Raw genomic sequence first — 27,997 nt, forward strand, 5'->3', positions numbered from 1 at the left:
TAACGAGTCAGCATGGAACTGTTTTGCCAGTTTTAAAACCACATTTCTGCCACCCCTCAGACTCTCCTCCCCTTACCTGAACTTGCTCACAAATTGGTGGTGTAATGCAGGAACTTGTTGATAGCAGGCTGGGAATGGTGGTTTCAAAGTCAACTCTTGCTATTCTCAAAGCCCATAATTTTTTCATTGAAAAACCTTGAGGAAAACTCTGGAATCAATTAAGCATGATGTTTTAAGAGCAAGGTGTGCCAATTATACTTTAAGCGCCTAAGTAAGTTATAGCAGCTGCTCAATGCAAGTATTTATTCATACCCAATATGGAATTAAGTACTTAGAAAGCAAGACCTTTCAAGCTACTGAGTGTTGTTGCTACTTACACTCAGGAGTATATCAAGGAAATGTCTCTCTGTAATCAGATGCAATATAACCAGAGGCAATAACAGTTACAGCTCCCAGTTGGTCTTCAAATCAATATTTAACATAATTTAGTCTCAAATGTATGCTCGAGGTAACATAGTTCAGTCCCTAATATATGTTCAAGGATGAAGTACTGACACCTTGCAATTCAATAAATGACTTCATGACACCGGAAAGCAAACTTCTGTGCAAGCCTAGCACCACCACAGATACTGCTTAAGAAAAAAATATAAGGTCAATTAGAACTAGACTGAATTAATTTTATTTCCTTCCAAAAAGAATAGACACTAATTTAACTGTATACAGAATTTAATTTAACTATAACTATACAAGTTTCAGTATATTGTCCTGTTCAAAAACTGCTTATATATAAAAGAAAAAATACTGCCAAAATTCTAACGCATACTTTACAATTAAATGTCCCAACTTTCTTTCTACCCCTAATAACCTCAGACTAGAGTTGCAGTGTTCAGATTAATTTATGTATGGATGAAAATTCCCTTGGTCTTAAGTGCAGTTTCTTTATTACCCATGTTTTTGCCACTACCACCAACACTGGACTCAAAATTAAGTTTTACAGTATTAGCAATGAAAACTTTGATGAACCTTGTAAGAACAGAATTCAGAAAAAGAGTAACAACACTTTTTACTGCATTAAAATATTTTACATGCCTCTAAAAAATAACTTATGCATTTATCTGCATTTTCTTCTGTTTATTAATCTGTCACATTTTACTATAGTATCTGCTAAGTTTTCTTTGAACACTTGAACAAATGAGAAGTAACCACTCTTAGTTAGACCATCAAAACTCAACTCCATCAAGTTCTCTGAGAACTTCAAGTTCTTGTTGTGAAACAAAAGGTGTCCAAAAAGGTTGCAAGAATTTTTATCATTACACTCAAACAAGTTAGCCAAAAGAAGAAACAGTTTCTTTTTTTTTTCTGGTATGATCACTCAAACCCTACCATTCCTCCACTTTCTATTGTTACTGCATTTAAACTGCCAACATTCCTTACCTTGACTAAACAAAGGTTCCCATTTAGTTATTTCCTGTACTGGTTTACCTAGTTGCTGTCCAGGCACACAGAACACTCCCCACTACATTGCCAAGTCTCCAAATCCACCGTTCCAGTTAATGGAAGTCTAGGTCACTCAAAACCAGAATTACAGTCAGCAATTCTGTTTAGACATACCACCTGATGTGGCATTACTTAATTGCATCACAAATCACTGTAATTGAATGCAAAGTAAAGGAAACTTGAGTTTATTTAGCTTCCAATTTCTGGGAGGTCAAGAGGAACTAGAACTGCTCTGGACAACAAAAGAAAATAGACTGCGCTTACAGATCATTTTCTGCCAGATTCTTTCTTTAGGACCACTGTTTTATTGTTGCCCTTTCTATTACATGGGGGATGTACATATTATCAGGTGTTAATAAACGGTCAGTGCCTGTACAATACATTCTACAACTGAGCACCACTTTCCGTAACTGAACAGGCAAAGAAATTACACTGAACATCAGCATCTGGCAGTATTTCTCCAAAAAAAGTGACTAAAATGGGTTTAAATTGATTAACACTATTAAATCACATCTAATATTTGATACTACATGATTTCATTACAGCTATACGATACAATTATACAAAATGTGTTAACATCAAAGAATACAACCAAAATTAAGATAGCAAACAAAACCTATATAACTTTTTTTCTTTACAGGAAAATACTTTTGAAGTATGCATGTAACTGCCCATTCTTTTAAAGAAAATCTACCGCAAGCAAGTTATCAACCTCCAGAAAATCACACATAGCATTACTACGCATATCCCCAAAAAGTGTACAATATGCACACTTGGAAAATACAAAATTAAAAAAAATTGTAAGCAACAGGTGAGCTTCATATTTATAAGAATGTGAAAAGAAGTCCAATTTTAGCACTGTTGTATAAAGAATTGTCTTTTCTGATGCAAGTTCATGAGCTGACCCGTCCGGTTGGGGCTGCACTTTACAAAACACCATGTTCTTGAAACGGGGTTACAGAGCAAGGTGGAGCTTCTTAGCAATGTCACCTTAAAGTTTTCTGTGTGGTTTTTTTTTTGCTTTTTATTTACTACTTATCAAAACACGTCCTTTAGGTTTGTAGGGTTCTTTTTTTTAAAATTCTTTCCTAGAAACAATATACAAAGGGGAGGCGTATTTCTTTCCAACTGATTTTCCTGTAAGATGCTTTGAGTTCAAGAACGTTCTACTCAACTTTCACTGGTTGTTTTTGGCCTTAGCGTGTGTTAAGATGTGAGATTTCAGGTTGGTTGATTGCGCAAACTTCTTATTGCAGCCGTCAAATGGGCAAACGTAGGGCCTGTCGCCAGTGTGAATTCGCACGTGTGTGCGTAAATTGAAGTCCAGTGAAAAACGCTTTCCACATCCTTCAAACGTACACTGTTGGAAGGAAAAGACACACTCTGTTAAGCTAATGGAACTCATCTCCATCACTGATCAGAAAAACAGTCTTCTTTAAATCACTAGACTGCACAAACATGAAGCCGGAGGCTGAAGATTGTTAGGGGTGAAGCTGTGGGCATCCCCTGTGAACTGCACTAAAAACTGCAGTAATTCAGTATATAGCATACACTAGATACAACAGCATATCTATTTTCAAAGAGGGAAATAAATTACTTCCAGCTTGCAAGCAAGCACTTCCACTAAAAACACCTTCTCTGCATGTGAAACAGTACCTACCCTACATGACAAAACAGAAACAGGATTTCACTCAGAATTTCCTTCTTTCAGTGATGATTTTCAAAGATATACTCATTTTACCTGCTTTAAGATGGGCTTAAGGAAAGAACATTTAGTGATAAATACTTATATTTACCACACAAAATATTCAGTGTATGCATCTAAGCAAGTGCCTGAGGACTGCAAATCAAGTTTCTCAAAGAATATATTTTAGAAAATAATCAACAAAAAATGTAACATATCTTAAGTGTGTTCTGGGGAACACATATATGCTCAAGACTAAGAATAACTTCAAAGATTTATAGGAAGTATCATATGAAGAGGGCAGGGGACCTCTGGTGGCAGAAGCCCATGTGACTTGATATAAATGGAAAGAGATTCAGTGATTCCATCATTTTGCTGAAAACTGATTAATAACCTTTACTGAAAATTAGTACCCTGAGGTAACTGAGCAAACACACTCAAGTCTCAGCTGTCCTCAAGCACTAAGTTGAAAAGATGATGAGGAGAAAGAGACATCTTCTTAATTCTCTAGTAACTGCAGACTTCATTTTTAAAGAGGGCAACTTTACATCATATTTTGAAAGGCATCTCCCACGTATATACAATTTGCCAGTTTCTAAGAGAAGTCCATGTAAATAATTAAATGATAGCCTAATTAGCTTAAGGGGACCCCCAGTTTTTCAGGTGCCTCAGTTGATTTTAGAAAAGCCCTAGTATGCCCAAGTCCTGTGGAAGCCAGGTTACAGTTCCAGTCTCCAGTGTTCCCAGAAGCAGTGGGGGTACTCATGCCTGCAGGGTAACAGTACCTGAAAGGGTTTCTCTCCGGTGTGAACTAGCTGATGCCGCTTTAGTTTCGAGCTCTCCACAAAGGCCTTGCCACATTCTGCACATACGTGTACTCGAGGGCCGTGAGTGTGCAGATGCTTCCTCATGGCAGAGTTGTCCCTGAACATCTTTGTGCAGCCCTTAAAAAGAACAGTGAAACTCAATTAGTAGATAAGCCAGTTCTCATAGAGAAGGTTTTATCTCCTACAGTACAAGCATTTTAAATGCTTTTATATCCTGAATACTTTCTTAAGAGTTGGCCTGAAAAGAACATCCCTTACATTTATTTTTAAAAAAGCAATACAAGAAAACTAAACATTTGAAAAGCTGACAAAAAAAAAAAAACAACCTAAACACAATCCCAAACAAAAAAATCCCAAACCCCTTCCTCACTCAGTATTATGAGCCATGTGCAGTCAAATGAATAATAGGACAGTCTCATGGAGAAGATGCAGCTCTGACAGAAGCAAATTAATAAACCAAACAAAAGCACTTAACAGGTCTCAGAGGAAAAAACAAACACAAAACAAAAAGCCAACCAAAAAAAAAAAAAAGACAGAAGAAGAGTTCATGGATACCTACGGATACTCTTTGAAGTGCTATATTCCAAGAACTACAGTACTACAATACATTATATAGTCTCTAATATACCACAGATTATTCCCTAGTACCAACTGGTATGTGCACCATCCCCCAACATTCTGTCCTCTTCCTTCTCTGTCCTCCTCATTTCTGAGAACAAACGGAGCAAGAGCGCTTCCAGCACATAACAACTTACAGGAACTACCTTGTCCAAACTGGCAGCAGCAACTGATCGCTACCATCATGAGACAGAGAGTGCCACTGCTGCTGCAGTTTAAACCTACAAAGTGATACTGGGCAGCTGAATAAGGTGGGACAACAGCCTGAGTTAGTACCAACTCAATCGAAAAGCAGAAGATACATTAACTCAGGTACAGCATCAGAAATCTTAACCTGGGGGTCAACCCTTCATTAACAGAAGAATACCAGTTTTGACTCCAGAGTATGCTTAAGCCAGCAGTGACCTGGGGCTCTATTTACCTAATCTTTCTACATTTTTTTCACCTCTTAGAGACAATCAATAGAAATCTATCCTATGTTTTATAAATATCTTCATCAAGATTCAAAATGCCTCATAAAATCCTATTAATAATAATAAATTCTATTTGTACTACAAGTGATGCTGTTTACATAAACAAGTGATGTTAGTTTACATAAAACTAACATCTACCAACATCACTATGTTGTGAGGTATAAAATTTAACAACAGAACCTAAAGGACCATTAAATTGCTAATCTTAAATTCTGCAGGCTTCTATTTTTTTTTTTTTTCTGAAACAAATACATTTAAATAAGCTTTGTTTCTTATAAAAAGGGTGAAATGTCACTTTCAGGAGTTCTCTCTTCAGGCACTAGAATCTGTTTGGGTAATTTTGAAGTACTGTGCCACCATTCATTGCACATAGCAGAACTGGGTGGGGCAAAGCAGCGCCAAAGTAAACAGACCATCGACTTTTTTTCTGCATTTATTTCAAAGTCCCTTCTTGCCTCTGAGAGCAGCAGCTACAGCTACAATATTTTTCTTTTTTTAAACTGAATTCATAAATGCACAAAGCCTACAAACACCACAAGATAGAAAATGGAAGGATAGAACATTCTTCCCCCCCCCCCAGATGAAATTGAGGCTATGAAAAAGTAAATCAAAGAAATGAAGGTAGCATTCCTTGGTATAGTAAAAAGTAACTGTTCCTGTATTTCTGCATACTGTATTACAAAAAAACATGACACTTCTAGAATGTGGAGAATTGGAAATCAATATAAGCACAAAGAGGAATTCAGAAAATTCCTTACACCATGGCTGTCAGAAAGCAGCCTTCTATTCATGCTCTCTAATGGCTATGTCTAATAGCTATCTGCCCTCATTATTTGCTTAGGCTCACACTTATCTAGACCAGAAGTCAGCAAGATTGTATTTGTCTTTTTTTGTTACAGACTAAGTCAGCTAAAAGAAGCACTACAAAAGCTGGATAATGTAGTAAAGCCACATGCTACCAATCTAGGTGACTGGCAACATTTATTCAAGACAGAAGCTTCCCTGCTACCCGTGTGTCAGAATCGTTATCTCCAAGATGCCTGCCTCTCTCTTTCATGATGATGCACTTTCCAGCTCTGTGGAATGTAATTCAGAGTCTTCCAATAAAGCTGACTTTGGCATCTGCACCATAAATTGCTGATTCCTGATCTAGACTCCAAATCTGTCATAGTTTCCAAGCAGAGGATATATAGATCTTAGGAACGTACTTTGAACAGCTTTCAGAACATTCTTTCAAGTATGTATTCTTGGGTGTCGGGAAATCACAACAGTAAAACCAGCATGTTAGGGACTGTGCATCATGGTTACCAGAAGATTAGGGATGCACTAACCTTAAGACAAGGAATGGGAATAATATATTATTCAGTGAAAGGTTTTAAAGGAAGCCTCTAGAGAATGACAACTAAAATACATTTAACTGAGTATATTCTATTAACAGTAAGATATTTTAGTTATTCATTCTCAAGAGAAAACATCAATACAAAATTCTGATCTACAAATTCCTATCTACTCAGAAGCTGAGCAATTCACTTACTTTGTGAGGACAAGCTATCGTTCGTGGAGCATCATCTTCTTTAATTTTTCTTGGTTTCATTCTTAGAGATAAAAAAAATACAAAATATTAGTAGAAACACATTAGTAGACAGCTCTTTTTCCCTAAGTGCCTACATAATGAGCACATTTTATCCCCCAGTATTACATGTGTCAGTGGTACTCACTCTAACATTTTCAAAACCTTCACAAAAATATTAACAGTATAATTTAGCACTTGGAATGCTCTACTTTTCCAGAAGGACCTCTCAAACACAGAATAAGACATTTAATACTACCTTCTTAATCCTCTGAATATGTGGAAATTGATTTTTTTCCTGACTTATTCTAATTGTAATTAGGAGGTTTTGTTTGAAAACTCCATTTTTGTTGTGCCAGTACCCATGTGGCCTATTTAGCTTCACTTTCTCTCCATCCCTTCAGCAGAACATGAAGGAGTATAGGTTCAATCATTCTTCAGTATTTTCACCACACAAGACTTCTAAAGAAAACTCTACAGAAGCAGGGAAAGCAGGAATCAGGCAAGTTGTAGAATCTACACAGACAATGTAGACATCCATTCCACTCACAAAAATGGTAATTATTCTTACTTTAAGCTATTGTACACATGGATTCCATTCTGGGCAACTGACAAGTAATCACCAATTTACTCCTTGTCACTAACAGGGATCTTCACCATTATTTTATGGGTGCCACTAGTCTCCACTGCTACATAAGGAGCCCAGGAAACTATTGTTTGTATGTGTTAGATCTATTTCATATACAGTAAGACTCTCTGTACAAAACAATCTTAGAACAGTGTTACAACAACCAGAAGAGCCAGATGTGATTCTGGGGAAGTGCACTGCACTTTCAGCTGTCTTTATTTCTCAAACCTGTAGTGCTGTCTTCAAAAAATCAAAAAGAAAAGGTTTATCTCCTTTTAACAGTAGCGCTAGGTGGGTATAAATAACTGCACCCCCATACAGCTGGAGATTCCCTTAGGTAAGCAATGAGATTTTGCCCATTCCCAAACCTTGCTGTGGCAGCAGAGCTAGTCTGTTCATGTGGGTTACTGAACTGCTTTTCCTGGCAATACAGCACACAACAGTTCCGTGTGACAAGGTGGCTACATCTCACATCTGTAACTCAATCCAAAGGTTTGCTGGTGTACATCCTAGTCTCAATTAAACGAGTGGCTTGAAATTAACAAAATAATTGGAATTATCAGAATCACTATTCTTAATGTCAAGAAGGAAAAGTGTCTGTTGCTATCCATGACAGTTTTTAACTTGCATGAGTTTTGCTTCTGGAAACTGATATGAAAAATACAGGGTTGAGGGAAGACATTTCCAAGCAGTGCATACATGTACTTTTTTACATCTCTTTTTAACAGCTGATATGAGACTCGCTAAACAGCAACTCTTAAAACTTCCCAAGAGCTGTAGGGAAAATAAACTAAAATGCCTCTATTCTGACCACAAAAGCATTTGGTTTTTGCAAGCAGAGTCCAGACTTCTTTGGTACTGTCCCACTCCTACAGCTGAAATCTGCTTTCACCTGTGCCCTTTACAGGGACTGCTGAGAGAAGAGAGTGAATTAAGGCAAGAGCAGTGAAAAAACTCCCTCAGAAGTCCTGAAGACCTAGGAAAATTATCTTACAGCTGCCAATGGAGTCATATGTGATGGACAAGTCTCCTATGGCTCTGTCAGCTATCACTGGTCCCTCACTCTGTGTCCTTTCAGTACTGCAGATGTAGCACAGTTCAAGTGATCATCTACAAACTAAAGCACTTGACAGCCACTTCACAGACACAACACTAAAACCCAAGGATTTAGAGGGTGCTTTTGTTCTTTTCTCTAAGCGGGCACTCAGGAAACTCCTGCTGACTGAGCAGCTCCAGACTACACTTGGTACGTCCACACTACAGTCTCCTGCAAGGTTACAAACACATTTACAGATATTAACAGTGACTTGCAAATGGGTGTAATGTATTTGCATTGACAAAGTTCCTCTTGTGCACCACAACCAGCAGCACAACTAAAATTTCATCAACTTAAGGGCAGAAACATTCTGAACACAGCAAACTACATCTCTTCCTGTACAGCTGTCGCATCATTATCTTAATTTTCATTGTAACGATTTTTTTCAAGACTACAGACCAATTCAGTTGACCTTACTGACTGCATTTAACTTACATAATCCAACTTCAATACAGAATGGTTGTGCTGTGTTCAGTTTACATAGTCTCTGAGTAAAGTATTAAAATACCTAACTCCAAACAAGTGATTGGGATTAACTGACTGACTGTACTCTCCAGTGAGGTTCCAGACTCATAGTACTACAGGTACTGAGGTTATAGGAAAAAGCACACACAAAAGCGATCTTTACAGGACCCTTACAGAAAGCTTTCAACTACCTTTAGCATGGGATTCTCCTTATTATGTCTCTGTGATTTTTGAATACAGGAAAAGGGACAGAAATGAGCATCTGTAATTTTCAAAATGGTCACAGAAGAATGATTTGACAAGATGGAACATGAGAGAATAAAGTGTCATTATTTAATTCCATTAGAGAACAAACACCCTAAGGAGACAAAGCTGGTGCCAAAAGCACCTCCTCCTAATCCAATCAACCTGTTAAATGTTGGCTGAGTCATTCCCCCAGCCCCAAAAAAATGAAGCAAAAAAAATTTCCTAAGTCTGAGATCTGTGTCCCTGACATGATCAGAATGAGCAAAACCACTATTGTTCCAAAGTCTTAACTGGCCACCTGTAAAGGGAGTGACTAGACCAAGAGAATTGCTAACAAGAGATGTGGCAAATAGCTTTAGTGGGCAGCGCCTGCATTTTCACACTTTGCATTAAATCCTCTTCCTGACACTTGTGTCTTGCCCCTGTTACTAAGTCAATCTTTGAGAAAGAAATGCTGCAACAGTGTGATCTCTAACAGGCTGTTAAGGTAGAGGGAGAAGGAAAATAAAATACCCCGGGGTCAGTGCAGTCAGGGAGCTTGAGGAACCAACTGCAGGTGAACTGGATGGTCAGACATGGGACAGACTGCAGCATCGACACACACTCTACATTTTTCAGTTCAGTGTCTGAGTAGGCATAGATCATCGTGAATGTCCATCCAGGACTTTTTAATGTTCAAGCTTTGTTTCTATATTCAAGAGTATCAGCCCAGAAGTATACTTGAACATCTGAACACAAATGACAAAACAGCTCAGCTAAAAAATGAGCAATTTTACGTCTTCTCGCTTTCCGTAGAAGCACAGCAAGTTAAGCCTAAAATGCTGAACAAGACTGTGCTTAAGCACAGAGTTATATAGATAACCAAGCTTATCAACAAAACAGCAGCAGACACTGCAAGAGAAGAGATGGCAAATGGTGTCCAGGTTGTATCTCAGTGCCACAGGCAGGAGGAAGCTGCTGGGCCCTTTGTGCACCTGGATTAAATGCATGAGGGCATGAACAACACAGGCACAGCTACAATAGATCATTGTGTCAAAAACATCATCTTGCTCACAAAGCTGCAGAAACCATATGGACAATCCCTCAAAGAAGAATTTAAAGACTTACATATTCACATGTATTAGAAAAAAAAGATCTTGGTCTTACTTTAAAATTAACTTTCTGCAAAAGGAGACCAGACTAAAATCTGGGCTGTTGATCTTAATTACACTGGTGCAGGTAGCTCTTGCTGGTGGTGGTTAGACTTTTGGTTCCCACCTAGTAGAGCAGCTCTACCAGCTCCATCCAAGTTTTCTTAGCCTGAAACATTAACCAAAAACAGAACTCTAACAAATATCACTATTTAATGCAACTATAGACACATACATTAATACAGGGGTGGAACTTCAGAAACAGTTGCCTTTGCAGAAAGTCAATTTACATGGCAAGACCAAAATTTTCATTTCTGCGGTATGGTTACATGGGTCACGCCTAGTAGAAACAACTGCAAATCAATTAACTGTGAAAATTAAGAAGGGTACCTTTTGGATCAAGTCACTGGAACACTGCAATTAAAGGCTAAGTCTTAACTTGCACTGGGGGAGTGGAGGGAGGGGATGGATGACAGCAGAAGAAGCAGGAATGTGTGCAACCCAGCAGCATTACAGAATAAGCTCCATAAAAGCACGCTCCCATATCCGTAAGGAAGACTGAGTAAAATCACAGGTATTAAACCACTCAGTTTCTCAAAATAAAGAAAGCAATATTGTCACTGTGCAGTATCTGAAAGTTAAATCTAACCACCTCCTTTCATCTACACAGCTGAACTGAGAGTACTTTACCCTAACAGAACCTTAATGCCCTCCCCAAATCCCTGTCAAACTCCACAACCTATGTACTTGTCAATCGATGCAGTTTTAAAAGTCAGCCATAGAAACGGTGTTAAAGCTGGGAAGAAAGGAAATGTAATTCAAATAACAGTATAGAACCTTCCCCTTGCTCCATAATCTCCCTTTTTTTGCCACTGTTAAAGAGTTCTGTGTTCTCACCTCCTTTCTTCTCCCTCTGTACATAAATCTAAGCTTAACAGCTTTACTCTCTCTCTCAGGCAACTCCTTTAACACATCCTAGAGGTTTCTGATGACCAGCAATGATATCCACCGGTGCTGATGGCCACACCTCCTGGGAACAGTCGGAGGTAGAAGAAATTACTCTCTCTCAACAGTGTTACTGGCACTGCTGGTATGTTCCCCTCATTTTGCCATTCCCCTTGTGCTGCCCTGCTGAGCAGAACCGACCTGAGCGTCAGAACCCTGTGCTACTGCAAGAGTTCATTTGTGCTGAACAACTCCTGGAACTGGCTAGACTGGCTTTTGGATAAACAAGATGAAAGGGGAGTGGCACGAGGTGTCCGAGGAATCTATCTACAGTCAAGAACACCCAGTATCTTACCTGCTTGAGCCACAGTTAGGAAGAAAACTGTCATAAAGAGGTTCTTTCACTCCATGATTCTGGCAAAAATTATTACTAGGTTTGTTCCAGTTATGAGGAATATCATATGTGTAAACAGGGACAGTTACCTGTGCAGTATGGTACAGAGCAGGAGATTTCCCCTCCCCTAGAAGAACACTGGGTAAAGCAATTGTCACTTTACTGCCCTTTAAGCTTCTCTGTAACAAGAACAAAACCAATACAAAAGCATACACCTAATAAAGAGGCCTAAGTCATAAATCTGGATGACCAGAAGGCTTTGTCACTTCTAAGAAGGGTGACCAATTTCAAACTCTAAAGCAGTTTCCTCTCCTTTGTTTTCTATGGGTTTGGAAAGTGGATAGAAAGGAAGGCCAGTCCTCACAATGGCTCTCCTTCAGAAAAGATACCAAGATCAGCAGAAAATAAAACCACAGAGATTAAAGTTTTTACCACCAGGACCCATTACTGTGCCAATTTCCCAGCTATAAGATACTCCTTCTTATTTCTTTGTTTTACCAATGTCTGTGTTCTGCTGTCTTTAGCCAGTTTAGTCATGTATCTGGAGGACAAGAGGGAGGGAGAGAGGGGGCAAACAGGGATATCCTTTTCGGTGGCTTCCTTTGAGGGAATTTGCCATATGCACATTCTAGAAATATCCCTGCTACCTCCCCAAGTTTTCACTACCAAGCAGCTATGATTTCTTCGCAGCTAACTACTGAACTGTCATCAATTTAGATTTGGATTAAGTATTTTATTCCACTTGAAGGGATTTCCAGTTTCCCAGTCAAAGGTGTCAAATGAAAACATAGTAATTTATTAGGTTTTGTCCCTCTGAGCAGATCATTCACAATTAACATTTCACATTCTGATATGATAGCCTAAGAGAATTCCACCTTTTTTTTTCTTTTTTACTGCATTTTAAAGCATGCTAGAGAAAATTCAAGATTCCTAAAACAGAATAAAGTAATCTGTAAAAAGTGATAAACTGCCAACCAGGTGTAACTTATGGTCATTTGCCTATGCATTACTGAACATGTCAATGTTCTGACACAGACTGTTTATTCACAATGTTTTCAATGGAATCATAGAATGCATAAAAGCTGTTCCTGGAAAAACTGCCAGAGTTCCAGTTAAAGGGTCCAGATTCCTCCTACATGACTCAATGACATATGCTCTAAACCAGGCAGTGAAAGACAACTGTATCACAAGAGACACTGCAACCATTCACTCTGTGAGAGCCACGGAGCTCTGAGCACTGGTGGCCACTACAGATGATCAACTACTACAGGTCTGAATTATTTTTTTGAAGGGCTGCAGAGCTACAAACAACTTCAAGCATCAGGTTTGTCCCTGCATTACCTTTCACTAACTAGATCAGAACACCAGAATCTTGCTCAAAATCTATTACCACTAGAACTCAAGCTTTGTTTGTTTAAGCTTAACCTCAGAACTTTGTTCCTAATTATCAATGCACGTATTTCAAGTCAATTTATCCCTAATCAAAATAAGCTGCATTTGTTATAAACAGTGGACCTAGCCTGGTTCGGAGTAGGTAATTTCTACAAATGTAGGGTGAGATTCCTTCAACTACTTTAATGAAAACCAAAAAGCAACCCTACATAACTTTCTCTCAACTACGCACAATGCACTTAGCATAGAATTTTACTAGCCAGTTCACACTTCCTTATATGTGGACTGTCACAATTCTTTTTTCGAGTAATCTAAATACAAATTTGTTATTCAAAGCCTTACAGCACATGAAACTACTTAAATTTAGAAGTAACTTTCAACTTCATGTGCTGCTAAAAGTTTTCAGCATACAGCTACTGAGAATTTTGAAATTCTAAACTGTAAAGCAATGAGCAATGTTTGACAATTTCATAGAACTTTACACTAAACAAACATATTTTTTTAGCATGAAAAACTGTACTCCTTGAACCCCCAAAGCCAATTCCAGACATGTAAGCCCATTTTTTTCCTTCCAGCTTACCATGTAAAGTTTCTAGTAATACTGCACACTGCAAGGTCAACAAGACAACTGAACAGTAGTCGGCAGATATCAGTACTTGAATCCGTCTTACAAGCTAAGGAGTCCCTTCAACACTCTTCACTGCAAGAGGACTAAGACCTTAACAAGAAATATTCAAATTCTGATACACCCACACTCTTCAGTCTCAGAAGAATAAACAAACACAATCATTTAAGACATTAACCTACAACTGTAAGGCAAGAGTAGAAGTTTGACGGTCATCAATTCTGACCAAGAAATCAAAAAAAACCCTTTCTTAGAAGGTGCATGAAATTCTCATTTATCTACAATTAAGCTAAGAGAAGAATTTTTTACAGGTTTTGAGCAACTTGGGAATATTACTAAAGGCCATGTCCCCCCAAGGTGCTTACTCTACTGTCATGTATTTCTCTTCTGACTGAAACAGATTACATTTTATCTGCTGTGAGAAAGGAGGCTGTACATATAAAACTGAATCTTTTCACTACCCACTATAAATTCTAGCTCTGGAACTTCCTAGAATATTCTACTATAAATATAAAAAAGTGATAATTTTAAAATACTGCCAGCAGTCACTGTTTTCGCAATGGAAACCTAACTAAAACATTTTACAATATTCAGAAATATGCAGACACATCTGATAGAAGCAGCCTGGTCATTTCAAGAAGCCCAAATCCTGACAACCATTTCAAGTATTCAACCCAATCTGGAGAAAAAATATTCAGTATTTGCATGGAGAATACCCTGAGAGAAACTATTTACATTTCCTAACAAAAGACAGCTATTCAGTACTTCAGTGTCTAATAGAACCAAAGGTTTTAGCATGTTTAAAAGTAATGGAGAACACCATTCTAAACACAACGAGTGGAAATAATGTAACAGTTTAGAATTGGAACACTATATACACTCAAGAGTATTGGAACACTGTACACTCAAGACATTAAACATTTGCTTTCACAAAAAATTGTAGGAACTCTTCAGCAGATCCCAGAGAAAACCACTGTAACTTTGATAAATGATAATAAAACAAGAAAGAAGAGTATCAATAGCTAGAACCACCCATCACTTTGGATAGAACCCTGTTTCCAGCTGTTTGTGATGTGCTTTTATACATCTCCAGATCAGATAGCCTGAAGCAGGAAGCAAGTCCTGCAGAACTATTTTACTAGGATCCTTCAAAATTCATAGTTCAATGGCTTTACAGAAAGTAATTGTGGGATGAGGACATGCTGTTATTCCTCCAGCACACACTACACTGTAACAGGACAAAACTAAAACTTGCAAAAAGCAGCAAGATCAAAAAGGTGAAACAGGGGTAAATGCACACACTGAACACCAAGATCCAGCTAACCAAGAAGCCAGACCAGAACTTGTATCAACAGTCCCTGCCATCTAGCAACTACCTGGAAAAAGACACACTCTCTGGCTACTAGGTAGTAAGGATAACAACATCTGACTGTTCACCTGCTCTGAGTATCAGAATTGTGCACCTGAGCTCTGAAGAATAGCCAGCTGCTAAAAAAATGAAAATGAATGTGGCTGTATACATGTTTTGCTTCCAGCTTGGGAAAATCTGGCAGTAGCAGCCAGAGAAAGCCGGCAGCCGTGCTCAGACATCTGGAGACACTGCACTGAGCGGAGCACAAGGCACCAGACCAGTGCAGCAGGGCCAACCCCAGGGCAGCACTTCAGCGGCTTCTCCGCTGCCCTCGCGGTTGCCCTCTGGTGGCCACCGGCTGCCCTGAGCACCCGGCACCAGAGCCGGGCCCAGCGGACACTTTCACTGCCCCCGCCTCCCTGCAAGTCACTCCACCACCACTTGAAAGTAAAAGTCACCTTGTCACTCAGGTCAACCTATTGATATGTAAACGAGTGACAATTGTGACTCACCAAAGAAAATCCAAGCAGTACAGTTACCAACGGAAACTGCAGTCATCAGTGGCACTTGAAAGTGCAGGACACACAATTTAAGACCTTGAGCTTAAGCAGCAAGTGAAAATAAGTGGCTTTGCCAACTAAATACTGTAGCCTTGCACCCAAATGAATCGTTTCACGTATCAGATCCTTTGGTGCTCAGGAATTTAAGGCTACTCACATGAAAAAAATGTTCTGTCATGTAAAATCACAGAACTGTTGGGCCTGGAAGGGATCTCTAGAGACCATCTAGTCCAATCCCAAGGCAGGGTTACCTAAACTGATGAGTGATGCAGTCTATCAATGTTTTAGGTCCTGTCTTACGCAATGGAACTAAAGACCACAAGTCATTGAAGAATTCACTGCTGAAAATAAAATCCCATCTCTTTAGTTCAGAACAGAGTGGCGATGCTGTGGTAAGTCCCTTGTTTCAGAAGACAATTAAATGGAATAAGCCATACTAAGTATACCATTTTGCCTAACAGTTTCATAATTAAACCAGTGAAAACAATTTTGAAGTTCCTTTCTTCCTACTTACCTAGCAAATTCAGCCAGTTGCTTGGGGTCTGAGAGGTCAATGCCAGGTATTCCACCAGGAGGAAGTTTCTTCCCTGTCATGTACTCTGAGTAATCTGGAGGAGAATTCTCTCCAATGATCTGCTCTTCCACCACTGTTTCATGGTCAATATCCTTTTTATCATCTGAAATATACAAAATACTGAATTCAATACATACTGAAGATCAAAACAGCATACAAATTATTAGGCTACATCTCAATACAAATTCAATATTGCTGCACATTTAAAAGAATAGACTGCACTTTCAGATTTCCACACTAATTGTGGAGAGCAAAAAGACACCCATACAGTTACAGCCTGAAGAACACAGAAAGAATACAGTGAGGAAAAAAAGCAGAAATTGCATATCTACTTTAAACACAAATACAGAAATTAGTAGAACAATCCTATGAATGTTGGCTGCACTTGAAAGATAATGTACTTCTCCTGAAACAATGCCTAAATATTTAATTCCCTTAACTTCTTCAGGACTAATCTTCACTACACCCACTCTGATACTCAGCAGCAGTCCCTAACTTTGCAGGCCTATCAGAAGAGCAGCAGACACTTAACCCTGAGATGTCAGGACTACCGATCTTTACTTCAGAGTCTTCAGACTCCCCTAACTTCCAACAGAAGTGTCATAGAGAGACAAGAAATTTAAAAATAACTGCTGATGGGTTTCAGCACCTGCCTGTAAAATTAAGTTTTCCTAACACTTGCAGACAGGTCTCAAAGAAAGCAAGTAACTTAACTGTGTGTCTCTCCCAAGGGGGCTTCCTCCTTCTGTGGCAAAGGCCAGCCTAAGCTCTTTCCCACTCTACTGTGTAAACAGTAGACTGGGATTATTTAAAGCTTTGATCTGCAAGCCAGTTAAGATACTGCTGCTTTCTCTGCTCTAGAGCTCCTCCTAGGAATTTGTGCTCAAGGACTGCAGTGAAATCAGGTGGAAGACCTGCTGTTGCTGTCTACTCACATTCATACCTCAAAAAACATTGTACCATGCATATTCTACCTCCTCTTGCTATTTTATAACAGAAATTGAGAGACACAAAAATGAGAGAGAACAGAAACATCCATCTATGTTCCTCACTGCAGTATTCACAGCAGCAGAAAGAAAGACCCAGCACCTACCCTCTTTTACACCCTCAAATACACCTAGGACAACAGAAGTATAAATGGCTGTAACTACTCAGCTCAATGTAACAGACCTTGAGAGTACTTCTACTATGTGTGTGGGGAGCAGATTCTGGAAATTGTTTTATACACAAGAGGCTATACAAAAATAACAGGAAGTTTTCTTTTACAGATATTGTTTAAGCGTGGAAACACAAGGTGGTAGGACAGAAATAGTATTTCACGAATTGAAAAAAAAGATAGGAAAACATAAGGCAGAAAACAAAAGACAAAATGTTTTGGGAATTTTTTTCCCTAAACAGAAACACAGGAAATAACATTAGTCATTACCAAGTAACTTAGGCTAGGAAAGAGAGAACAAGACACACAAATAAATGAAATATACCACACACAAATTTCTATTCAATTTGTAATGCCTGCTTTTAATGTTTGCCACTGAGCTATTTCTAGAAATGTTACTGCTAGTTTGGGGTTTAATCTGATCTACCAGATCAAATAGCAGTTCATGTATATTCCATGGTGAAAGAGGAAGACAGACTCCAACGCTGCAAAGACAGAAGTGTAAATAAGAAAATACTACTTGCAGCATTAAATTCAAACTACAAAACTGATTATTGACCCTTTCAGTTGTCCCCTCACCACACTACCTTTCAGTCCCTATCCGTGCTTTAAAAAAGCAACTGAATTTACCTTAAACGAGGATTATATGCTAAATTTTACAGCAGTTGAAGGAGTTACAAATTCAAGACAATAATCCTCTAATTTGGCAACAATTTGTTCTTTCTAACCAAAGCTTAGAAACATTATGTAGCAATGCCTACACAGGGAGAAAAAACATCAAGCTCAGAATGGCATAGAATTTTTGCTAAGCTAAAAGTGACACCTTCTCTGTGCTGTAGACTAGAATAAGACCAGCTGCCCTCAACATGGCCATTTCCAACAGCTACCAAGAACGTGCAGTTTGTCTGTTTAATAACATTCATAACACAGACAAGTTTTCATTTCCTGCCTCACATGAGACGCATGAGTCAACCAGGAAATTCTGTACACATTCTTAAAGATCTTCTTTCCTTCCCTAGTGTAAAGGTTCACTATTCCACAGTGCTTTCTTGTTATTTGAGGACCAAACTGAAAGCCAGCCTTCAGTGCCTTTACCTCCCAAAAGTCTGACAACACAAGTCAATTCCATAGCTATTTAATTCCACAGACTACTGGAGCAAAACACAAAAAACTATCAACATATTGCTTGGATAGAGTAAAACATAAGAGAAACTATTGTTTCATATATATTAGCAGTTGTGTGAAAATAAATAACCACCTTATTTTCCTGTAACAAAAAACTGCATCTCTACAGCAGCACACACCTCCACGTCTAAAAACAAATTTAAACCAAAACAATAAAATACAAAACAGTTACCTTGAAGTATTATGTTAGGCTAATACTTCTGAAAAAGTAGCAGAAGACTTCAGGAGCTCTTTGGTATCCTGACCATCCTATGACATTATCAAGTCATTGGGAAAACAAAATGCAAACACGCAAAAGAAACCCCCACACTTTTTTGGAGGAAGTTTGGAAATGAAAAAACTTTAGCAATGTCCTCTGTGCAGAAATTTAGCTTATTTGTGATGGCCTACCAACCTGGACTAGGCAGCTCAAAGTCTGGAGGGTAAAGTGCAAGCAAACTTTCACTCAGGCTGACAAGTTAACTGATAATTCTTGCTGCAAACTGGGCTAGTTAACTGCTTGATGTTTTTTGCCTTCAAGCAAGTTCTGATGCTCACTGCAGGCAAAACTAACTCCCCCTTTTCCTCTTATGAAGCATCAGAGATTCAAACATGTTGCATCCAAAGCAAAGAAAAACACAGACACAACCCTGAAATTACAGTGACACCTCTGGACGCCACCCATGCAAGTTATACACAGAGAGAACCATGGAGCCAGTCAGGAAAAGTAAATTAACTACTATATATACACTATCTGATCTACATTGTTTTGTCCCTTAAAACCACCTGAGAGTATAGCAGACTCACATATAAGGCATTCAGCTTAAGCACTACTCTCATAGATCCAATGCAGCTTTCTGTAATGAACTTGGAACACAATTTTAATGGCCTTTTCTGAAAGGCACAGAGGATCTGAACGTGTGTCAATTAGTTAATAATCATCTTCACAAAAACATCCACTACCAGTCACTGCAACAGCTACATCCAGTATCCATCTATTTTACATAGCTGTAAAATACTCATTTGTTAGAGACACTACAGATATCCCCCTACATCCTTCTATGCCAAATTACAATAAGGTAGATACTCAGTCTAAACTGGGTTGCTCTATGCACCTTTTTAGGACATATCCTAACACATCTTCATGTTCAGTGTCCTCCCATCTGCACTTCTCTCACCACCCCCTAAATATGGGCAATACACATGTTGAACTGGACCCACTTAGGCCCTTCAAAGCAAATATGCCAAACATTTTTTTTTATTAAGACCAGTGAAAGTACAGTGTTTAGCCAGTCATGTCTTTTGACTACTGGTTAAACAACCTGAAGTTTTAAGAGAACCAAGCCCAAGTATCAACTGAAGTAGGAAGAAGGAAGATAACTGGGGTAAAACTAATAACTGCAGACTCCATGCAAGAAATCAATAACAAAACATTACTTTACTGATCACATTTTGCTCCTATTACCACACTTTCTCCATCCCTTGCAGCCCTTCTGTTGCACAGAAAAATCCATCCACCTTGGAATCCCATTATTTTGTACATTTCTAGACCAGCAGCTAACTCCAGCTGACAATTCTGGAACTCACAGCTTTCTAAGATGACCCTCTTAACTCTCAATCCAAGAAGCTCTTGTCAATATTTTTCCCTCATTTATTCTTGATTTTATCATATTCCACTTCTAAATCACCAAATCTCTAAGCCATCCTCCTCCCCTATTACTGAGCAGGGAAAATGCATTGTTGTTCAATCAATTTTCATCTGAGGAAAACAGGGTGCAAAAGAACTCGGAAGGTACACCTGGTAGCAAAGCAATGAGACCTGATCCTATCCTATAGCTTCCTCCTCAAGGCACCAAATTAAAATACATTCTACTTACCCACTAAAAGGATGAACAACATTTAGGCTTAAAATTTTCTTTTTATGATCACACAGTTAAACACATTTGCTTTTAGGAACAGCTGAAAAGCAATTACAGGATAAAGGATGTATTCGGCAGCTGTGCAGCACCAAGGCACTGTGGTAACAGCTTGGTTATTGCTACCACATTGCAATCTCCTCAGGCGAATTAGTTCATTGGTCATGTTTGGAAGCAAAGAACTGTAATTAGCTTGTTAAATAATACAGTTATTTAGCAGACACTTCTGAATGTTAAAATTCCATTTTGCACAGTATGTCATTTTTTAACCTAAACGGCTGCTAGGTTACTTTCCCTGACGTGCCTTGCACACAGATGGAGAACAGGTTCTTCTTTCCCTGTGTCACCCATCTCTTATTTCACACCACTGAGACATGAACTGACAAAACCAGTGCATATATCAGTAGTCATCATCTGACTTCAGCATTTATGAGACTGTGCTGAAGCACTATGACCTTCTGAATGGTCAGCACACAAGCGACTCGAGCGTCCCTGGGAAGGATGCAATAGCAAGTTAGACATTGTAGTTTGAAGGTGGGCTAAGAACCAAATTAATTGAGTTACTTTAGATGGTGAACCACATTCATGTATTTCACTTTCAAAACTGAAAATACATTTAAAACAAACACAGAGAATGGTCTACCTTATCAGTGGAAAAAATGTCAGGGCAGACTCAATACTTATTATACAGCAGAAACCTATGTCATTGTCTTAATCAGAGTCAGAAATAGACTGTCATAGTAATATTTTAAACCAGAGAAATTATGACAAACTTTTTAAGAAGCTCATTACCCATCTGTCATTGCAAAGCATTTTGGCCATCCTTGATACAGGCCCACAACTGAACTAAATGACTCATCTATCATTTATACTATGTAAGACAACTGGTCAGTCAGCAGATGGTTATTTTTCTCACCCCTGCAATCTGATGAAGTAAAATGAAAACCCTTCTGATTTCTGAGACATTGAAAGTTTAAGAGATTTTGAAGAACCTTCTAGAAACCCAAAATGAACTCCCCAAGCTTCGCAATAAGGGTTCACAGCCCAGGCTTGCTGCAGTATCAAAAATAATTTCCAAAACACACATGTAACTTCTGTATCTTTGTTTTTCCCATCTAGGGATGGGATACTTGAGCAGTTTAACACCTGTGGGCAATGTTTGGTCGTGCTGTTTCAGCCCTGAGCTTGTAGACCATGCTAACAATTACAGTTAAAGCAAACACCTATGTCAGGTTTGAAAACTTGAAAGAATCATTACCTAGAAGGAGATGTAGTTACACTAATCCATTTTTCCCCCCTCAAACTTAATCCCCAATTGCTTGAAATTTCCAGCATTTGGTGCAACCAGCATTTAAGCACCACCTTCCCAAATGTTCCTGCATCCAAGAATCAGTTTTGCAAGCACCATCTGACAAAGTGATTTCTCACGATCCTTCCCCTCCCCCTTCACTATTGTGTGTGCACCCAACCTGGAAAAACTCACTAAAGACAATGATTCAAGGTGAATGCAGCAAAGGTACAAATAAATTCCACTAGATAAAAACAATTTTTCTAGTACAAACTGTGGTGTCTCACTTGCAGAGCTCCATTAATTATATGCAATTTTCTGATACATGTATTTGATATAAAGGAGAAACACTGTAGAAACATGATTGAACTATCCACCATATACGCCTCTTCAACCCTTTCAGAAATACACCTTCATTCACTTCTTACTTTCATGAACACATGAAGAAAGACATAATTCTATTCTGAATAACTGAAAAGCTGATCTGAACTAGAACAAGGCATTTCTGTTTCAAACTAAACACTTTAATCATGGGTCACAAGCTTGATATCACCATAGATACCAAGGTGATAAGAGAAGTTCTGGTAAGTCTAAATTGTTGCCAACAACAGTACTGCAATTTCTAAGTAACCACATAACAAGATGAGGATTAAGTAGTCTCCTTTAGTCATGTTGCTATATATTTCACAGATTATTTCTACACATTTCAAGAGCTGCTACAAGACATGTTATACTCGTTTATGGAAAAAGATTCATGATTGGCTAAATTTGGTACCACCCGTGTACAAGCCAATATAGTAGCACCAGCAAACAGCAACAAGGAATTAATTCACATTGTCTTCCCACACTGTGGTGAGCAAAGTGTCCTTGTTCCCAATTCAAAATCCCATGCACAGCAATATAGGGCTCATTGTTTTATCTTGATGCATGGCCTTATTTACCATTTGTCTTTTGATTAACTTTTCACTTAGCTTTTAAAACAGTCAATTGAATCAGTGTGCAAGCAAGACTTTAATTATGTCAAAATACAGATGCAAAACTACTACATTTCTTCAAAATAAAGTATGCTTGATTCTTTAGGGAAACTTTAGAACTACCCTTTTGCAAGCCAGTCGTTCTGGGCTTTCTTGGCATTGATTTAGTTTGGGGTTTTTGGGGGGAGACTCAGGTTGGGGGTTTTTTGGGTTTCGGTGTATATCCCTCTGCCTCAAGTTTTGTTTCTTTTTCAATTTTCTCTGGCAACAATCCAGCCTCTGCAACTTCAGAGAAGGAAGGGGCGGGGAGGGGGAAGCCCCAGCATTTGACCACATCAGACCCCTTCTGCAACATTAAATAAGCTGCATATGAGGCATAAGAGGTGTCCAACATTCTCAGTAAAACTTCACAACACTCTCAACTGAGCAGGTTATTACCAAAGGCTGTTTGAAGCTGGGGTTTGCGTATGTGCAAAAGGAGGGGAGGTCAAACCTTAACACTTTTTCCCGATATATTTGATTTTGCTTTTGGAAGGGTGTTTTTTGGCATTAGAAGTCAAGTCAGACTAGGTATTCTTTAATCTTCTGCATCATGGATATAATTGAGTTAAATGTAGCAATGCAATTCAATCTCCAGTATATTTTAAGTGGGTATCATTCCTACTGAGCTTGCATGGTCATGCTCCTAAAGAAGAAAGCCACCAAAATCAATAGGGCTACCCCTGATGTAAAAGCTGTGTATGTAGAAAGAAAAGCACATTTATTGATTATACACATGCTTATCTTCGGCCAATAATAATCAGCATGCAGTCCTAAGGAAACATCCTATCAGGCACTCTGAATTTCTGAGTGCAAATACATGCTAGAGACTGTCAGTTGATCTCAGTGAAGTCCTGTATCCTGCCAGCTCATGAGTCATACAGCCACTTGCATTCAGCTACCTCCAGCAGCTTCCACAAGCCAGGGGATTATATTAGTTTCTACTATCTTTTATCTTTCTTGGATGGTCAGTTCTAAGAAAAATACCAGGAAGGGAATTTATTCAGTTTCATACACTGATTCACAGAAGAACACCATTTGGGAAACTTAATAAAGAAGAACTTCGATCAAACTCATTGGGCTGTCAACTGACAACATGCCAGTAGTGTCAGATGCTCAGTGGAACTTCCTGAAGTAGTCACCTGTATTTAAAACGAGAGCACAGATCCATACTACTGTGCTTTCCATCTTTTCAGGCAGGAGAACTCAGCTGTCCAATACACTTTCCCATCTACACTGCCCTTTCTAACAACTACTGGTCATTTGCAAACATTTTTGACTACATCAAAAGCTTCAAGTATCTAAAAAATTCGAAAAGAGTACAAAAATTATGATATTCAAGATAGATTACCAACTCACTATTCAAAAAGCACCCGCCAATTTAAATATTACATGAACTGTATTATTTGACCTCTTTTTTTCACATTTACATAACTTATGGACAGAACTCTGATTACAGAGCGTTGCTGCCGGCAATACATTTTTGTAAAAAGGAAAAAAAAAAATAAAGTGGGCAGGGCAGGTGCATTTTAGGTTTACTCCAAGTCCCACAGATATTCAACACTTCCACAAGATTTTACTACCTTTAAAAGACACTCCCACACACACACAAAAAAAAATACAAAAAATCCTCAAGAAACATAGAATCTCACACGACAAGGTCTCCGTGTGCCTACTTAAAAAGCTTATTTAAAACTTCAGACCTAGGCGAGGAAAAGCCGGACGGTTTCCGAGCGCCAGCCAGGAATTACCCCTTTCCTCCCCGCGGATGCCAGGGACAGAGGTCAGCTCCGGAGCCGCCCCTCTCGGCTGTCACCCCCGGCGCCCCTCAGGCTCTGAAGGGCCGGTTGTTTGCGGCCGCCCCCTCCGAGCCGGCGGGAGGCGCGGGCAGCCCCGCGGGGGCGAAGAGCTGCTTCCCCTCGCCGGCACCGCGGGCTCCGGGCGGGGAGGCCCCACCCACCGCCCGCCCGGCCACCGCAGCGGGCCCGGGGCCGGGGCCGGGCGGCCCCCGGGCGAGCTGTACACGGTATTTCGGGGTTCGCCGCCCCCGGGCCGGGGAGCCGCGGGGTTGGGGCGGGCGAGTCTTTCCCCGCACATCGCGGTCACGGCCCGGCGCACACGCCTCAGCCGGGGCCGCGGGGGACAGGAGCGGAACGGCAGGCGGGGAGCCGGGCCGGGACACAGGGGAGAAGGAGGACAGAGGGCGGCGGCGGCGGCGGCGGCCGGGGGAGGGGAGGGCGGGCGAGGGGCAGGCGCGGAGCGGGCCCCGCGGGGAGCGGCGGCGGGGCGGGGACGGGGGGAGCGCGGGGAGGTTCGCCCCGCACCCCGCCTCCCCCTGCTGCAGAAACTACGCCATTGCGGCCTGGCCCGGGAGCCGGCGGCGCTGCCGCCCGCCCGCCCGCGCACCCCCCGCCGCCGCCATCTTGGCAGTCGCCGCCATGTTTGCCTCCTTCCCCCCGCCGCGGCCGGGCAGGAGCGGCGGCGGCAGCGCAGACCCCGCCATCTTTTCGGGGAGCCGCCATACTTGCCCTGGCGATGAACATGGCGGCGCCCATCGCACACATCAAAACATGGCCTCCCTTCAAAACAAAACTGTCCCGGCCGCACCGCGCGGCCACCGGCGGGGCCCGCGGCCCAGGGAGGGAGGGGTCCGGCGAGCACTTACCCGAGGCCCACATGGTGACCGAGAACTCCCCCTCCAGGGTCTTGATCTGCACCTGCTTCTGCTCCCATTTCCTGCCGCCGCCGCCCTCGGCCCCGCCGCCGCCTCCCCCGCTCAGGTAACTCTTCTTGCTGCTCTTCTTGCCGCTGCCGCCCTTCTTAACGCGGCCTCCTCCGCCGGCCGAGGAGGAGCCGCCGCCTCCGCTCTTGCTGCCAGCGGCGGCCACAGTGACCAGGGTCTGCTCGATGTACTCGTCCTCCCCGGCCGGGGCCGGCACCGGGATGAGGATCTGGTCCTCGAACCCGTCGTCGGCCCGCAGTCCGTCCGAGTCGTCCCCCCCCACCACCTCCTCGCGGGTCTGCACCAGGATCACCTCCTGGTGGTGGTGGTGCAGGTGGAGCTGCCCCCCGCCGCCGCCGGCCGCGCCGCCGCCCGCCCCGCTGGGGTCCCCGTCCGACACCAGCGGCTGCAGCGCGATCATGGGCTGGTGGTGGTGGTAGTGATGGGGCGGGTGGTGCGGGCCGCACTCCTCGCAGCACTCGTCCTCCTCCTCCTCCTCCTCGTCCTCCTCGCCGCCCACCACGGTGGTCTCGATGGTCTCCACCGGGATGGTCTCCACCTCGATCTCGTGCAGCTCCACGATCTCGGCCGGCATCTCCGAGCCGTCCGTGGCGATGTACAGGGTGTCTCCCGAGGCCATGGCGGGGCGAGGGGGGGGAGAGAGGGGGCTCCGGTCCGCTCCCCTCGGCGGATGGTGGGGCTCGGGCTCCTCTCGCCTGCCCTCCTTCTCCTCCTCCTCCCCCTTCCACACAAACACCAGCGCCTCGCAGCCAGCGACAGGGAGGGAGGGAGGGAGAGGGAGGAGGGAGGGAGGGAGGCAGCACCGCCAAATCCCGGCCGCGCTCCCTCGCGAGACTTCCGCCGCTGCCGCCGAGACGGACCTCAGCCCCGGGAGGCCGCTGCCGCCGGGCCCGCCCCCCCGCCGCCAGGCGGCCAATGGCAGCGCCCGCCGCGCCCAGGCGAGAGAAGCAGCCAACGGGGGCGCGCCGTGCCGCGGCGCCCCGCCCCCGGCCCTCGCCGGCCTATCAGGGAGCGCTGCGAGCGCGGGGCGCACCCCCGGGCGCGGAGCAGCCAATTGACTCGCGGCGCTGTCTCTGCTCCGCCCCCCCCGCGCGGAAGCGCCGCCCCGGCCCCGCCGCCCGCGCGGGCCCCGTCGTTGCGGCCGCGCTCGGTGGTAATGGCCGGGCTCGCGCCGCTAGGGGGCGCTGCGGCCGCGCGGCCGCTAACGGGCGGGGCGCGGCTCCGCCGGCGGGCGCGCGCCGTGTCCTGGGCCCGGGTCCCGGTGGGGCCCCGCGGGGAGCGCGGGTCGGGAGCGGCGGCCTTGTCGAGGGCGTTTCCCGGCCGGCCCCGCAGCCGAGGGCTGAGCTGCCGGCCCGGGGTCCTGTGCTGCAGCCGAAGGTTGTCGGCGCCGTACCGGTGCGGGCGGACAGACCGGCGAGCGCTGAGCTCCGCCTGAGCCTTGGGACGTGGGCAGGATCGGCGTGTTTGAATTTTACAGTTGAGCTGTATTTGGCACGTGGGAATTTTTCTCTCTCCTCTCTTTATTCCTTTTCCTTTGGAGGGTGGTGCGTTCCCCGCTGCGCGTGGCGCGGTGCTTTCCCGCAGCCTTGAACTGGAGGTGCGCCCGGACGCGCCGGGGACTTGCGGAGCGCCGGCTGTCGGTGCCGCCGGCAGCCCGGCCTGAAGGCACGGCCGGCGGGGCGAGCACCAGCTGAGTGCATGAACTCGCTTACCGAGAAGCGGCGTTTAAAATAAGTGAAGCACTGCAATTCAATGACTGTACAAAATTCCAGTACGTGAAGTGATCCCCTCGTTTAAACTATCGAGTGTAGGTATTTGCCTTAATTATTAACACACCTCTCCGTCCCTGAACTCCGTTGCTCCCCGGAACCCTTCCAACAACAGCACAACAGTTCGTGCCTTGCAAATGCAGCAGCTCCGCGCTCCAGTCACACTCCACTTCCTTCCCCTTCTGCCAGCTGCTGCAGGACATCCCTTCCTTACCCTATTAAGGAACTGCCGTGTGCAGGGGTACCAAGGGAAAAGCAGCACTTCTGAGTGTATTGCACTCATTTGGTTATTAGCTTTGTAAGGGGTCAGGCCTGTGTGCATATAAATCAGGAGCAGAATTTGCAAAGAGACAGCTGCTTGTCTTGATACGAACAAGCAGATCTGAAAGTTACAAGTAGGAGATGCAGGGACATGGACTGAGTAATTGTAAAATGCTCCCTGCAGGTAGCAGAAAGTCCCTCAGAAGGACAGTATTTTATCTTCGGTCAGGGGTTAATGTGCTGGTGGCTCTACAAGTACGTACGTCTTGTACATGGAGGAAGTCTTGGGTTACACAAAATAAGTTAGTACTACCAAAGGTGAGGATTTTAAAACAAGTCTCACAGGCCTTCTGTACTCAGGACAAGATCATCTCCTCTTCCTCACTCCTTTTTCTTTTTCAGCTGTTACATCACCTTTACTTCCCCTTTTATGTTAACTACAAGTGCAGATTTACCTTATAAGTATTTCCAAGGCTGCTGCAAGTATATATTCCTCTTTAACCTTCAGTTCTTACTATGCCATTGCTTTGTTTGTTCATATCCCAAATTGCCATGATATAAAAACTGATAAAAGATTCCTGCTAATAAATACTTTCTTCTTCTACCTCAACA

At 42.3% G+C, this 27,997-nt stretch overlaps 2 protein-coding genes across 2 annotated transcripts in view; one reads left to right on the forward strand and one right to left on the reverse strand.

Annotated features, from left to right (window-relative positions):
* Positions 1-656: 656 nt before the first annotated feature.
* YY1 (YY1 transcription factor) lies at positions 657-26,186 on the reverse strand. The gene is made up of 5 exons (XM_048307540.1): positions 25,278-26,186; positions 16,016-16,178; positions 6,634-6,694; positions 3,967-4,125; positions 657-2,857 (listed from the first exon to the last, which is right to left on the reverse strand). Exons 1-5 carry the CDS (start codon positions 25,972-25,974, stop codon positions 2,675-2,677), a joined length of 1,263 nt encoding a protein of 420 aa, XP_048163497.1. The 5' UTR covers positions 25,975-26,186; the 3' UTR covers positions 657-2,674.
* Positions 25,314-27,997, forward strand: part of DEGS2 (delta 4-desaturase, sphingolipid 2) — a 32,987-nt gene continuing 30,303 nt past the window's right edge. Inside the window, exon 1 of the mRNA XM_048307542.1 lies at positions 25,314-25,392. The gene's annotated coding sequence lies outside the window, so the exon portion shown is untranslated. The remainder of the gene's footprint in view (positions 25,393-27,997) is intronic.

This window comes from Corvus hawaiiensis, chromosome 6 (assembly GCF_020740725.1).
Source record: "Corvus hawaiiensis isolate bCorHaw1 chromosome 6, bCorHaw1.pri.cur, whole genome shotgun sequence".
Classification (NCBI taxonomy): Eukaryota; Metazoa; Chordata; class Aves; order Passeriformes; family Corvidae; genus Corvus; species Corvus hawaiiensis.

Coding starts and splice junctions, on each gene's coding strand:
- YY1 (XM_048307540.1), bottom strand. CDS start 25,974: ATGGCCTCGGGAGACACCCTGTACATCGCCACGGACGGCTCGGAGATG. Junction 16,179..25,277: donor GGTCACCATGTGGGCCTCGG/GTAAGTGCTCGC, acceptor TGTATATTTCAG/ATGATAAAAAGGATATTGAC. Junction 4,126..6,633: donor CGATAGCTTGTCCTCACAAA/GTAAGTGAATTG, acceptor GTTCTTTTTAAG/GGCTGCACAAAGATGTTCAG.